This window comes from Oncorhynchus nerka, linkage group LG3, assembly GCF_034236695.1.
Source record: "Oncorhynchus nerka isolate Pitt River linkage group LG3, Oner_Uvic_2.0, whole genome shotgun sequence".
In the NCBI taxonomy this organism is placed as follows: Eukaryota; Metazoa; Chordata; class Actinopteri; order Salmoniformes; family Salmonidae; genus Oncorhynchus; species Oncorhynchus nerka.
This window is the reverse complement of record NC_088398.1, coordinates 38,086,386-38,098,864: the sequence shown is the minus strand read 5'-3', so window position 1 is coordinate 38,098,864 and position 12,479 is coordinate 38,086,386. Positions and strand designations below refer to the sequence as shown.

General features: G+C 44.9%; 1 protein-coding gene across 1 annotated transcript in view; it reads right to left on the bottom strand.

The window, feature by feature from the left end:
• Positions 1-12,479, bottom strand: part of LOC115107590 (striated muscle preferentially expressed protein kinase-like) — a 138,175-nt gene that overhangs the window by 3,915 nt on the left and 121,781 nt on the right. The window contains 10 exon segments of the mRNA XM_029631020.2: positions 35-184; positions 369-444; positions 937-1,160; positions 1,612-1,851; positions 3,645-4,113; positions 4,116-4,469; positions 4,724-4,888; positions 6,188-6,310; positions 6,662-6,829; positions 8,310-8,426. Of these exon segments, the coding sequence (XP_029486880.2) occupies positions 35-184; positions 369-444; positions 937-1,160; positions 1,612-1,851; positions 3,645-4,113; positions 4,116-4,469; positions 4,724-4,888; positions 6,188-6,310; positions 6,662-6,829; positions 8,310-8,426 (2,086 nt within the window).

The window sequence follows — 12,479 nt, the reverse complement described above, 5'->3', positions numbered from 1 at the left end:
CACTTAATTGGTATTAATTATCAGCTGCACTTACCAAGGGTAGCTACACAGGATCTTCTTTAAAAACAGAGAGGCACTTTGAGACACATTCTGGTACAGTTTGCCCAAGTCAAACTTGGCTGCCAAGATTCTGGCTTCAGCCTCCTGTGGATCATAATCCATGAAGGGCGACCTTCCGCTTAGCCTGAAAACGTTTGAAATGGGTTTTTAAATAGGTTTGAAATAAACATACAGGTCAGAGCACTTAAAATAACAGAACTGTATAGGGACAAATTGCAACTCATGAATGGTACTTGAATGAACTGGGATTTGGCTTAAATTTCAAATGAGTTCAAATGACATTGGCCCAAAGCCTTGGCCATACTCACATGATGAAGGTCAACACGCCTACACTCCAAATGTCAGCCGGAGGGCCCACCACATCCCCTTTCAACATCTCAGGCGCTTTAGGGAAAGGTTAGGAAAAAGAGAACAGGTTAGGGAAAGGTTAGTGTGAGAACTTTGAGGTATTCAGGACACATAAAGTGGCACAACTAGCGTGTGTTCACATACTGTACCTGGTATTAACACATGATTAATTGATCACAATCACAATCTGTTCATCGCTCAGTCGGTTCATCTGCACATGGTATTATGAGCCATCCCTTACCGTCTGTGTCTACATTGTGCCACAGAGACAGACCGATTGGCTACAGAGCATTTTCTGCACAGAACACATTTTGATATGGTTGAAATTCCCTGTTCAGATTGCCCAGGTTTAAAAACTATCACATTAATACATATTATTATACACGAGGATTCCCTATTATACATATTTGATTGATAAGTTGAATCAGGTATGTTAGCGCCAGGCAAGAACAACATTTTTCACCCCCTAAGTTTCAACCCTTAGGATGGGGTTGAGAGACACCGATTTAGATCATTCTCATGACTTACACATATACTCCAGAGTTCCAACAGGTGGACTGAACTGCTTGAGGAAGAGTGGGTTAAAGGTCTGGGCGCTGCCAAAGTCAATGATCTTCACTACGTTCATGTAGGTGATGATGATGTTCTCCGGCTTGATGTCTAAGTGCAGGATGCGGCGGTTGTGCAGGTAATCCAAACCCTGCAGGACCTGAACGATGTAGCCCACCACGTCATCCTCTGAGTAGCGGAATCTAGGGGGACAACATTTACATTACATTTACATTTAAGTCATTTAGCAGACGCTCTTATCCAGAGCGACTTACAAATTGGTGCATTCACCTTATGACCTCCAACAAAGGGTGAAAGTGTTGAGGTCAATTCCATCAATTGAGAAAGTAAACTGAAATCCAATTTCTTTTGATTTGACTTGAATTGAATTTATTTGGGTAAAAAAAGAATACCACAAGATTTGCATTGCATCCCCTGACTATAGCCCTTTAAAACAGTAATAGAAACACTCATTTCCAAAGCTGTCCTTGAAGATAAATAGCTTTTCAACAAAGAAATCCAATGGAATTGACCCCAACCCTGGCCCAGGGATACTATACAGAGCAAAAGTAATCATCACATACAAAATCGTATAACAGAAATAAGATAGTTATTTCCATTAGTAGGTACACATAAGAACATGTGCTGTCTGACCTGTCGATGAGGCTGTAGAGGAGCTCTTTTCCACTGCAGCACTCCGAGATGAGCACTAGGTAGCGGGGCGTGACGTAAGCCTCGTGCAGAGCCATGATCTTGTCGTGGTGGAGGGACTTGAGGATGTCGTACTCCTGCAGCACTGTCTGTTTATTGTCTGCCTCGTAGGGCACAATCTTAGCCATGAACAGGTTGCCCGTGGCGTTCTCTCTACACTCTCGGATCACGCCAAAGCGGCCCCTTTAAGACAAACAAAGAGACAACCTTGAGTTGACACTTCAAAAAAAGCCAGCAAGTATAACTGTATACAAACCATTCAAATGTTGTAAAATAAGGCTTATAATAGACTGTATGATGTCTCTCTAAATGTATCAACATTACAACAGACTCAAAAGTAATTCTAACATAATTAGACATTGAATTAGAGGTAGATTTCCAGGGAAATGCATTATATAATAAATAATAATAATAAATAATAATAATAGTGTTTGATAATAATAATAATAATATACTGACCAAAAATATAAATGCAACATGTAAAGTGTCCGTCCCATGTTTCATGAAATAAAATAATCCTAGAAAACTTTTTTTTCAGATTCTGTGCTAAAATGTATTATGCTGGGGACAATAAAAGGCCACTAAAATGTGTAGTTTTGTCACACAACACAATGCCACATATGTCTAAAGTTTTGAGGGAGCGTGGAATTGGCAGGCAGGACAGTCCACCAGAGTTCTTGCCAAAGAATTCAATGTTAATTTCTCTACCATAAGCCGCCTCAAACGTCTTTTTAAAGAATTTGGCAGTACGCCAAACCGGCCTCACAACCGCAGACCACGCGTAACCATGCCAGCCCAGGACGTCCACATTTGGCTCCTTCACCTGTGGGATCGTCTGAGACCAGACATCCAGACAGCTGATGAAACTGTGGGATGGCACAACTGAAGAATTTCTGCACAAACTGTCAAACAAGAAGCAACGTCAGCACAAGAACGGTTCGTTGGGAGATTAATGAAATGGGTTTCCGTGGCCGGCCAGCCTTACACGAGCCTAAGATCACCATGCGCAACGACCAAGCGTCAGTTGGAGTGGTGTAAAGCTTGCCGCCATTGGAATCTGGAGCAGTGGAAACACATTCTTTGGCGTGATGAATCACGCTTCACCATCTGGCAGTCCGACAGATGAATCTGGGTTTGGTGGATGAGGAGAACGCTACCTGCCCGAATGCATAGTGTCAACTGTAAAGTTTGGTTCAGGAGGAATAATGTTCTGGGGCTGTTTTTCATGGTTCGGGCTAGGCCCCTTAGGTCCATTGAAGGGAAATCTTAACGCTACAGCATACAATGACATTCTAGACGATTCTGTGCTTCCAACATTGGGGCAACAGTTTGGGGAAGGCCCTTTCCTATTTCAGCATGACAATGCCCCCTTGCACAAAGCAAGGTCTATACAGAAATGTTTTGTTGAGATTGGTGTGGAAGAACTTGACTAGCCTGCACAGAGCCCTGACCACACCTTCATCGAACAACTTTGGGATGAATTGTAACGCCGGCTGCGAGCCACGCCTAATCGCCCAACATCAGTGCCCGACCTAAATAATGGTCTTGTGGCTGAATGGAAGCAAGTCCCTGCAGCAATGTTCCAACATCTAGTGGAAAGCCTTCCCAGAAGAGTGGAGGCTGTTATAGCAGCAAAGGGGAGACCAACTCCATATTAATGCCCATGATTTTGGAATGAGATGTTCGACAAACACATACTTTTGGTCATGTATTGTATCTGTGACCAACAGAGGCATATCTGTATTCCCAGTCATGTGAAATCCATAGATCACGGCCTTATTAATTTATTTCAATTTATTGATTTCCTTATATGAACAGAAACTCGGTAAAATCTTTTAAATTGTTGCATGTTGCATTTTTGTTCAGTGTAATAACACAGTTATGGATAGACAGTCTAGAGGGAAACGCTGTGTCTAAAATATCCCTGAGCATAACACTGTGGGAGCATTGTGGACATTACTTTTTACATTCTTTACCTGGCCTTCTCATCCATGAAGGTGTACGGTTTCTGGGGCACTCCCTGGCGCAGGGAACTCTCACCAGGGCGTCCGCCCAAGGGCGTCTTCCGTCCTGACAGGGTGCCGGAGGGGGTCATCCGCCCAGACGGGGTCATACGTGTGGGTGTAACCCCACCATCCCCTACAGGACTCATGCTGGAAACCAGCACCACCGGGGGTGAGATGGGGGTGGAGGGGGATGGTGGGATGACGCGTGCCGTGGTAGCCGGTATTGGCGCATACATGGGCACAGACGAAATGGGTTTGCCAATGGCTGTGGGAGGGGCCACAGGTGGGGGCGGGGTCTTAGTCATGGGCGAGACGATATTGATGGGACTCTGGGGTTTGGGGAGAACGATAGGAGGAGCGAGCTTGGTTACGGTTCCCAGTTGAGACTGTGACGTTTTTGTGACGTTGATATTAATGGTGGTCTTGGCTTTGGCCGGGCAGGAGTGGACTGAACTGGAGACGGGATTTGGATCTCAGGGATGGCCCGATGGGATGGGGCCACATTAGTAACAATGGGGGCGGAGGCAGCGCTGGTTAGGGTCTGAGGGACTGAGGGTTTGGAATCAACAGGTTTAAAAGCGGGGATAGAAGCAATAGACTTGGCCCCTGGTACAGCAGGAGCAGGAGCAGCAGCAGAGGGGGATGGGGTCTGTGTGGATGGGGAAAAAGATGGGGCTGGGGTCGGCACTTTACTAGGCACAGGCTTCATGGAGGGGACGGTAATTGCTGACGTTTTGACAACCGGTGCTGCATGGACTGTCTTCACAACGACTGATCCACTGGATTTTGTTGGTGCTGTTGATTCAGAATAATACAGTTCTTAGTTTTACGAGAGTGAGCCCTCTCGTAGAATTCTATGAAAAAGACTTTGCTAGGAAACATTCATATTTGATGGAGAAAGTATAGGAGTTTACAGGAGTTTGTCAATCTCCAGGTGCCTAGTACATCATACATGTGTGCAGACATTTAAACCAAATGGAAAATAAATGTATGATAATAATGACATACTGTATTACCGTTAGGTCTTCATAGTAGAAAGTAGCACATACCTGAGGCGTCCAGGCACACTAACTCTGAGAGGTTACTGTATGGTCCTTGGCCTGCCTTGTTCACACACGCCACTCTAAACCTGAAGGTGCCCCTTCCTGGCAAGTCTACCACATTGTAGTAACAGTCAGCCACTCCAGTGGCCACGATGAGCCAGTTACTCTCACCTGGGGGGAGAAAGACCATAGACATACATTTACGTGTTCATGTTTATATTTCATTTAGAAAGACACATTTCAATCAATCGTCAGAGAATAAGGTCCCGGAAGGCAGTTATTTTGAATGAATCCTTGGCATAATAAAACTGCATTAAAAAAAATGTATCTCGTGTCACCCAGCTCCTCTGCACACTCCGCTGGCTTTCAGTCAAAGATCGCTTCCACTACAAGTCCATGTTGCTTACCTATGGAACAGCAGGAGGAACTGCGCCTCCCTACCTTCATGCTATGCTCAAACCCTACAACCCAACCTGAGCACTTCGTTCAGCCATCTCACGTCTCTTGGCCCTCCCCCTCTACTGAAGGGGCAGCTCCTGCTCAGCCCAGTCCAAGCTCTTCTCTGTCCTGGCACCCCAATGGTGGAGCCAGCTACCCCCTGAAACTAGAACAGAGTCCCTACCCATCTCCTGAAAACATCTGAAACCCTACCTCTTCAAACAGTATCTTAAACAATCCACCTCCTCACCTTAAATACAAAATGTAAAATGTTTACCAGCACTTGCACTTGACCCCCCCTTGCACTTGATCCCCCTTGCACTTAACCCCACTTAGCTATCTTAAGATGATTAAACTAACTGTAAGTCGCTCTGAATAAGAGTGTCTGCTAAATGTGTCACGGCCTGATCTGTTTCATCTGTCCTTGTGATTGTCTCCACCCCCTCCAGGTGTGGCTTATTTTCCCCAGTGTATTTATCCCTGTGTTTCCTGTCTCTCTGTGCCAGTTCGTCTTGTATGTTTCCAAGTCAACCAGCGTTTTTCCCGTTCTCCTGCTTTTTGCATTCTTCTTTTTCTAGTCCTCCCGGTTTTGACCCTTACCTGTTTCTGGACTTTGTACCCGCCTGCCTGACTATTCTGCCCGCTTAACTACAAGCCTCTCTGCCACTCTGTACCTCCTGGGCTCTGATCTGGTTTTGACCTTTTTGCCTGTCCACGAACATTCTCTTGCCTACTCCTTTTGGATGAATAAACATTGTAAGACTCCAACCATCTGCCTCCTGCGTCTGCATTTGGGTCTCGCCTTGTGCCTTGATAAAATGATTACAATTTTAAATGTAAATGTATTTCTATCAGTGATTGAACAGAACAACATTGCAATATTGCTAATGACTGCAACAGAGCGGTAATGTGTTGGACTGTGTACATTTGGCGTATGATACAACTGAATTTGGACAGTATGGCTTTAACTTCAGACTTTGAAATGATACGAATGAAGTTATATGTGTGAGTGTATGTGACACCATGACTCACCCTCTGCTTTTCTCTCCAGAGAGTAGGTGCAGGGGGCTGTAGTGTCTGATGGCCTCCAGAGGACCAGGGCAGTGTTCTTATAGCGCTGGGGAACCTCAGGAGTCCCAGGATGATTGGGCAGCCCTAGAAGGGCAGAGAGGTATAGGTACAACTCAGTCCTGTTCATTCAAAACCACTAAAAGTGTTTCAAATGATTAGGCCTAAATAAAAAAGATTTTCAGTTACAAGAGATTTGGTCTAAAGATAGATCAATATCAAGTTGATGGTAATTCATTGGGTATCATTTTCTGACGTGACAAAATTAGGAAGGAATTTGCACTAGAATAGGTTCATTCGAACAACGGAGTTGACCAAGGGGTCTATCCAAACCTAAATAATAGAGCAGGATAATCTGTAATTTAGAAAACCAACAAAAAAAATAACTACAATTCTCCCTCTCCCTCTATTTCCCTCTCTGAGGTGTGTGACTCTTACGAGCAAGGGAGAGAGTACAGGAGCTGGAGACCGAAGCCAGAGGGTTGGTAGCCACACACTCGTATAGCCCTGCATCCTTCTTGGTGGTTGTCATGATCATCAGCAGCTGCCTGCCATCCGGACAGGAGATCATGTTCATTCTGGCATCAATCTGCAGAGGCTTCTTATCTGAAATGGGAGGAAAAGGTCAACTTAAAGCCAACAGTTATAATGCAATATGATGCATTTACAATGCATTCGGAAAGTATTCAGACCCTTCAACCTTTTCCACATTTTGTTACGTTACAGCCTTATTCTAAAATTAATAAAATAAATAAAAACAGAAATACCTTATTCACATACTGTAAGTAGTCAGACCCTTTGCTATGAGACTTGAAATTGAGCTCAGGTAAATCTTGTTTCCATTGATCATCCTTGAGATATTTCTACAACTTGATTGGAGTCCACCTGTGGTAAATTCAATTGATTGGACATGATTTGGAAAGGCACATACCTGCCTATATATGGTCCCACAGTTGACAATGCATGTCAGAGGAGCTCTGAGACAGGATTGCATCGAGGCACAGATCTGGGGAAGGGTACCAAAACATTTTTGCAGCATTGAAGTTCCCCACGAACACAGTGCCCTCCATAAGTTTGGAGCCACCAAGACTCTACCTAGAGCTTGCCACTCGGCCAAAATGAGCAACCGGGGGAGAAGAGCCTTGGTCAGGGAGGTGACCAAAAACCCAATGGTCACTCTGACAGAGCTCCAGAGTTCCTCTGTGGAGATGGGAAAACCTTCCAGAAGGACAACCATCTCTGCAGCAATCCACCTAACAGGCATTTATGGTAGAGTGGCCAGATAAAAGCTACTACTCAGTAAAAGGCACATGACAGCGTACTAGGAGTTTGTCCAGAGGCACCTCAGGACTCTCAGACCATGAGAAACAAATGTCTCTGGTCTGATGAAACCAAGACTGAACTCTTTGGCCTGAATCCCAAGTGTCAGGTCTGGAGGAAACCTGGCACCATCCCTATGGTGAAGCATGGTGGTGGCAGAATCATCCCATGGAAATGTTTTTTAGCGGCAGGGACTGGAAGTCAGGATCGAGGAAAAGATGAACGGAGCAAAGTACAGAGAGATCCTTGATGAAAACCTTCTTCAGAGCGCTCAGGACCTCAGACCTTCCAACAGGACAACGACCCTAAGCACTCAGCTAAGGCAATGCAGGAGTGGCGTTGGGACAAGTCTCTGAATGTCCTGGACTGGCCCAGCCAGAGCCCAGACTTAAAACTGATCGATCATCTCTGGAGAGACCTGAAAATAGCTGTGCAGTAATGCTCCCCATCCAACCTGACAGAGCTTGAGAGGATCTGCAGAGAAGTACGGGAGAAACTCCCCAAATACATGTGTGCCAAGCTTGTAGCGTCATACTCAAGAAGACTGCTTCAACAAAGTACCGAGTAAAGGTACTGAATACTTATTTAAATGTACTATTTCAGTTTTATGGGGTATTATTTGTAGATTGATTAGGGAAATAATTTTTTTTTTTTTTTAGATGAAGGCTCTAATTTAACAAATGTGTAAAACGTCAAGGGGTCTGAATGCTTTCTGAAGATACTACAGGGGTTGATATTACATTCTGCTCTTATATTAAGTTATTACCTTTCATCCAGGAAATTTGTGGGTGGGGGCTGCCAGCAGGGAGGCAGCTAAGGGTGATGGGATCTCCCTCTAGCAGGACGTGGTCCCTCAACTTGATGTGGAACACAGGAGGGAAGTCTGGAGGAGAGACAAATTGGGAATGGGTTTAAGAAGTAAAAAAAATAGGCATTTCTGTGGACCACATAAAAAATTTCGCTTGATATGTCTTTCACTGTTTGATAATTAGACTCTTTCAACAACTGTGAGTATCAACATGCTGTTTAGACTGACAAGCGAGTTTACATACTGGCAAGCTACAGTGCATTCGGAAAGTATTCAGACCCCCTTTTCTCATCAATCTACACACAATACTCCATAATGACAAAGGAAAAACAGGTTTTTAGACATTTTTGCATATGTATAAAAATAAAATAAAACATAACATTTACATAAGTATTCAGATCATATACTCAGTACTTTGTTGAAGCACCTTTGGCAGCGATTACAGCATTGAGTCTTCTTGGGTATGACACTATAAGCTTGGCACACCAGTATTTGGGGAGTTTTTTCCCATTCTTCTGAGCAGGTCCTCTCAAGCTCTGTCAGGTTGGATGGGGAGCGTTGCTGCACAGCTATTTTCAGGTCTCTCCAGAGATGTTTGATCGGGTTTAAGTCTGGGCTCTGGCTGGGCACACAAGGACATTCAGAGACTTGTCCCAAAGCCACTCCTGCATTGTCTTGGATGTGTGCTTTGTCATTGTCCTGTTGAAAGGTAAACCTTCGCCCCAGTCTGAGGACCCGAATGTTCTGGCGTAGGTTTTTCATCAAGGAACTGTGCTTTGCTCTGTTCATCTTTCCCTCGATCCTGACTAGTCTCCCAGTCCATGCTGCTGAAAAACATACCCACAGCATGATGCTGCTATCAACATGCTTCACTGTAGTGATGGTGCCAGGTTTCCTCCAGACGTGACAGAGGAAAATCTTTTTTTGAGGTCACTCTCTTTTCTATGGGGATCTAGATTTCTAAGGCACTTGCTTGCAGTTCCTATCGCTTCCACTGGATGTCAACAGTCTTTAGAAATTGGTTGATGTTTTTCCTTTGCGTAATGAAGAAGTAGGGCAGTTCAGAACGAGGGTCGAGTGAAGTGTACTGTTTGTTAGAGGCGCATGACCTGAAAGCTTGCTCCACTTGGATTTTATCCGCTATTGAACGCAGTTTATCCCATCTTAAATTTTACCGATTATTTACGTAAAAAAATATCTAAATTTGTATTTGGAAAGTTGTTTGAAATGTTTGGACAAAGATTACAGGTAACTTATTAGATATTTTGTAGTCATGTTTTTATTTATTTTATTTATTTCACCTTTATTTAACCAGGTAAGTTCTCATTTACAATTGCGACCTGGCCAAGATAAAGCAAAGCAGTTCGACACATACAACGACACAGAGTTACACATGGAGTAAAACAAACATACAGTCAATAATACAGTATAAACAAGTCTATATACAATGTGAGCAAATTAGGTGAGAAGGGAGGTGCTATTTTCTGAGGACAGCACCCCATCAAACAAACACAGACAATCATAATTCAACCCGCCAGGCCCGACACGAAACTCAGATATAACGATATAATTCATGCCTTACCTTTGACAAGCCTTTTCTGTTGGCACTCCAATATGTCCCATAAACATCACAAATGGTCCTGCAAATGTTGTGCGAATTGGAACCAGTGTTTTTCTGGATCAAACGCGCCAAATAAATGGACATTTTGGATATAACGACGGAATTAATCGAACAAAAGGACCATTTGTGATGTTTATGGGACATATTGGAGTGCCAACAGAAAAGGCTTGTCAAAGGTAAGGCATGAATTATATCGTTATATCTGAGTTTCGTGTCGGGCCTGGCGGGTTGAATTATGATTGTCTGTGTTTGTTTGATGGGGTGCTGTCCTCAGAAAATAGCATGGTTTGCTTTCACCGTAAAGCCTTTTTGAAATCTAACACATAGGCTGGATTAATAAGTGTAGCTTTCATTTGGTGTATTGCATGTGTGATTTCATGAAAGTTTAATATTTATAGTAATTTAATTTGAATTTGTCGCTCTGCCATTTCACCGCATGTTGTCAAATCGATCCCGTTAACGGGATTTGATCCCTAAGAAGTTTGAGTCTCAGGTATTTAAATTACATTTTTATTGGAATGCTCCATTGATGTGCAAGGAATGTTTCCATGAGACACATTCTCTTAATGTCAAATATGTTCTCAGAACTTAAAATATGAATGTTCTAAATACGTTTAATGGGAACGTTGCAAGAACATTCATGTGTCCAGTTCTCGGAGGGTTAGGAGAATATTCCATTAACGTCCTACCAACCATACACAGAATATGGTTGCCATGTTCTCAGAACATAAGATATTAATGTTCCACCTTTATTTAACCAGGTAAGCTAGTTGAGAACAAGTTCTAATTTACAACTGTGACCTGGCCAAGATAAAGCAAAGCAGTGTGACACAAACAACAACACAGTGTTACACATGGAATTGTCACGTTCTGACCTTAGTTCCTTTATTATGTCTTTGTGTTAGTTTGGTCAAGGCATGAGTTGGGGTGGGTAGTCTATGTTCTTTTTTCTATGTTGTTTTTCTGTGTTTGGCCTGGTATGGTTCTCAATCAGAGGCAGCTGTCGATCGTTGTTTCTGATTGATAATCATAATTAGGTAGCCTGTTTTCCCCATTTTAGTTGTGGGTGATTATTTTATGTTTAGTGTTTTCTGCACCTTACAGGACTGTTTCGTTTTTGTTCGTTTATTCACGTTGTAGTTTTGTATTTCAGTGTTCCTTTAAATAAATCATGAACACGTACCACTCTGCGCTTTGGTCCTCCTCGCTTTCTCCAGACGACAACCTTTACAGAATCACGCACCACCAAAGGACCAAGCAGCGTGGTAACGAGAGGCAGTGAGATCTGGACCATGTGACAACTTGGGAGGAGGTAGAAAGGTGGTCGGTCGACCCAGGGAGAGTGCTGGAGCCCGTCTGTGATTCTCTGGAGCTGTGCGAGGAAGGTTACAGGAGAATGGAGTTGGCAACAAGAAAGCGGCTGGCAAGGCAGCCCCAAAAATGTATTGGGAGGGGGAGGCACACGGGGAGTGTGGCTAAGTCATGTAGGAGACCTGAGCCAACTCCCTGTGCTTAGCGTGGAGAGAGGTGGACCGGGCAGGCACCGTGTTATGCCGTGAGGCGCACAGTGTCCCCAGTGCGCAGGCATAGCCCGGTGCTCTACATCGCAGCGCCTCGTATCGGCCCGGGCTAGAGTGGGCATCGGTTCCCAGTTGAGACTGTGCAGGCTCAGCACATCTGGTCTCCAGTGCGTCTCCTCGGCCCGGGGTATATGGCACCAGCCCTACGCACGGTGTCCCCGGTTCGCCAGCACAGCCCAGTGCTGTCTGTTTCACCCCGTAGCACTGGCCGGGCTACAGGGAGTATCCAGCCAGGACAGGTTGTGCAGGCTCGGTGCTCGAGACCTCCAGTGTGCCTCCACGGTCCGGTCCATCCGGTGCCTCCTCCACGCACCGGCTGTCTGTCAGGAGCTGCCAGAGCCGCCCGTCAGTCAGGAGCTGCCAGAGCCGCACCTCAGTCAGGAGCTGCCAGAGCCGCCCGTCAGTCAGGAGCTGTCAGACCCGTCTTTCACTGCCGGAGTCTCCCATCTATTCGGGACCCGCTGCAAGGGTTCCCAGTCCAAGGTCGGCGGCGAGGGTCGCCGCTCTAAAGGCGCCACTGAAGCGGGCAAAGACTATGATGGAGTAGGGTCCACGTCATGCGCCAGAGCCGCCACCGCGGACAGACGCCCACCCAGACCCTCCCCTATAGGTTTAGGTTTTGCGGCCGGAGTCCGCACCTTTGGGGGGGACTGTCACCTTCTGACCTTAGATCCTTTATTATGTCTTTGTGTTAGTTTGGTCAGGCGTGAGTTGGGGTGGGTAGTCTATTTTCTTTTTTCTATGTTGTATTTCTGTGTTTGGCCTGGTATGGTTCTCAATCAGAGGCAGCTGTCAATCGTTGATTGAGAATCATACTTAGGTAGCCTGTTTTCCCCAATTTAGTTTGTATTTCAGTGTTCCGTTAAATAAATCATGAACACGTACGACGCTGCGCATTGGTCCGATCCTTCCTACTCCTCCTCAGAA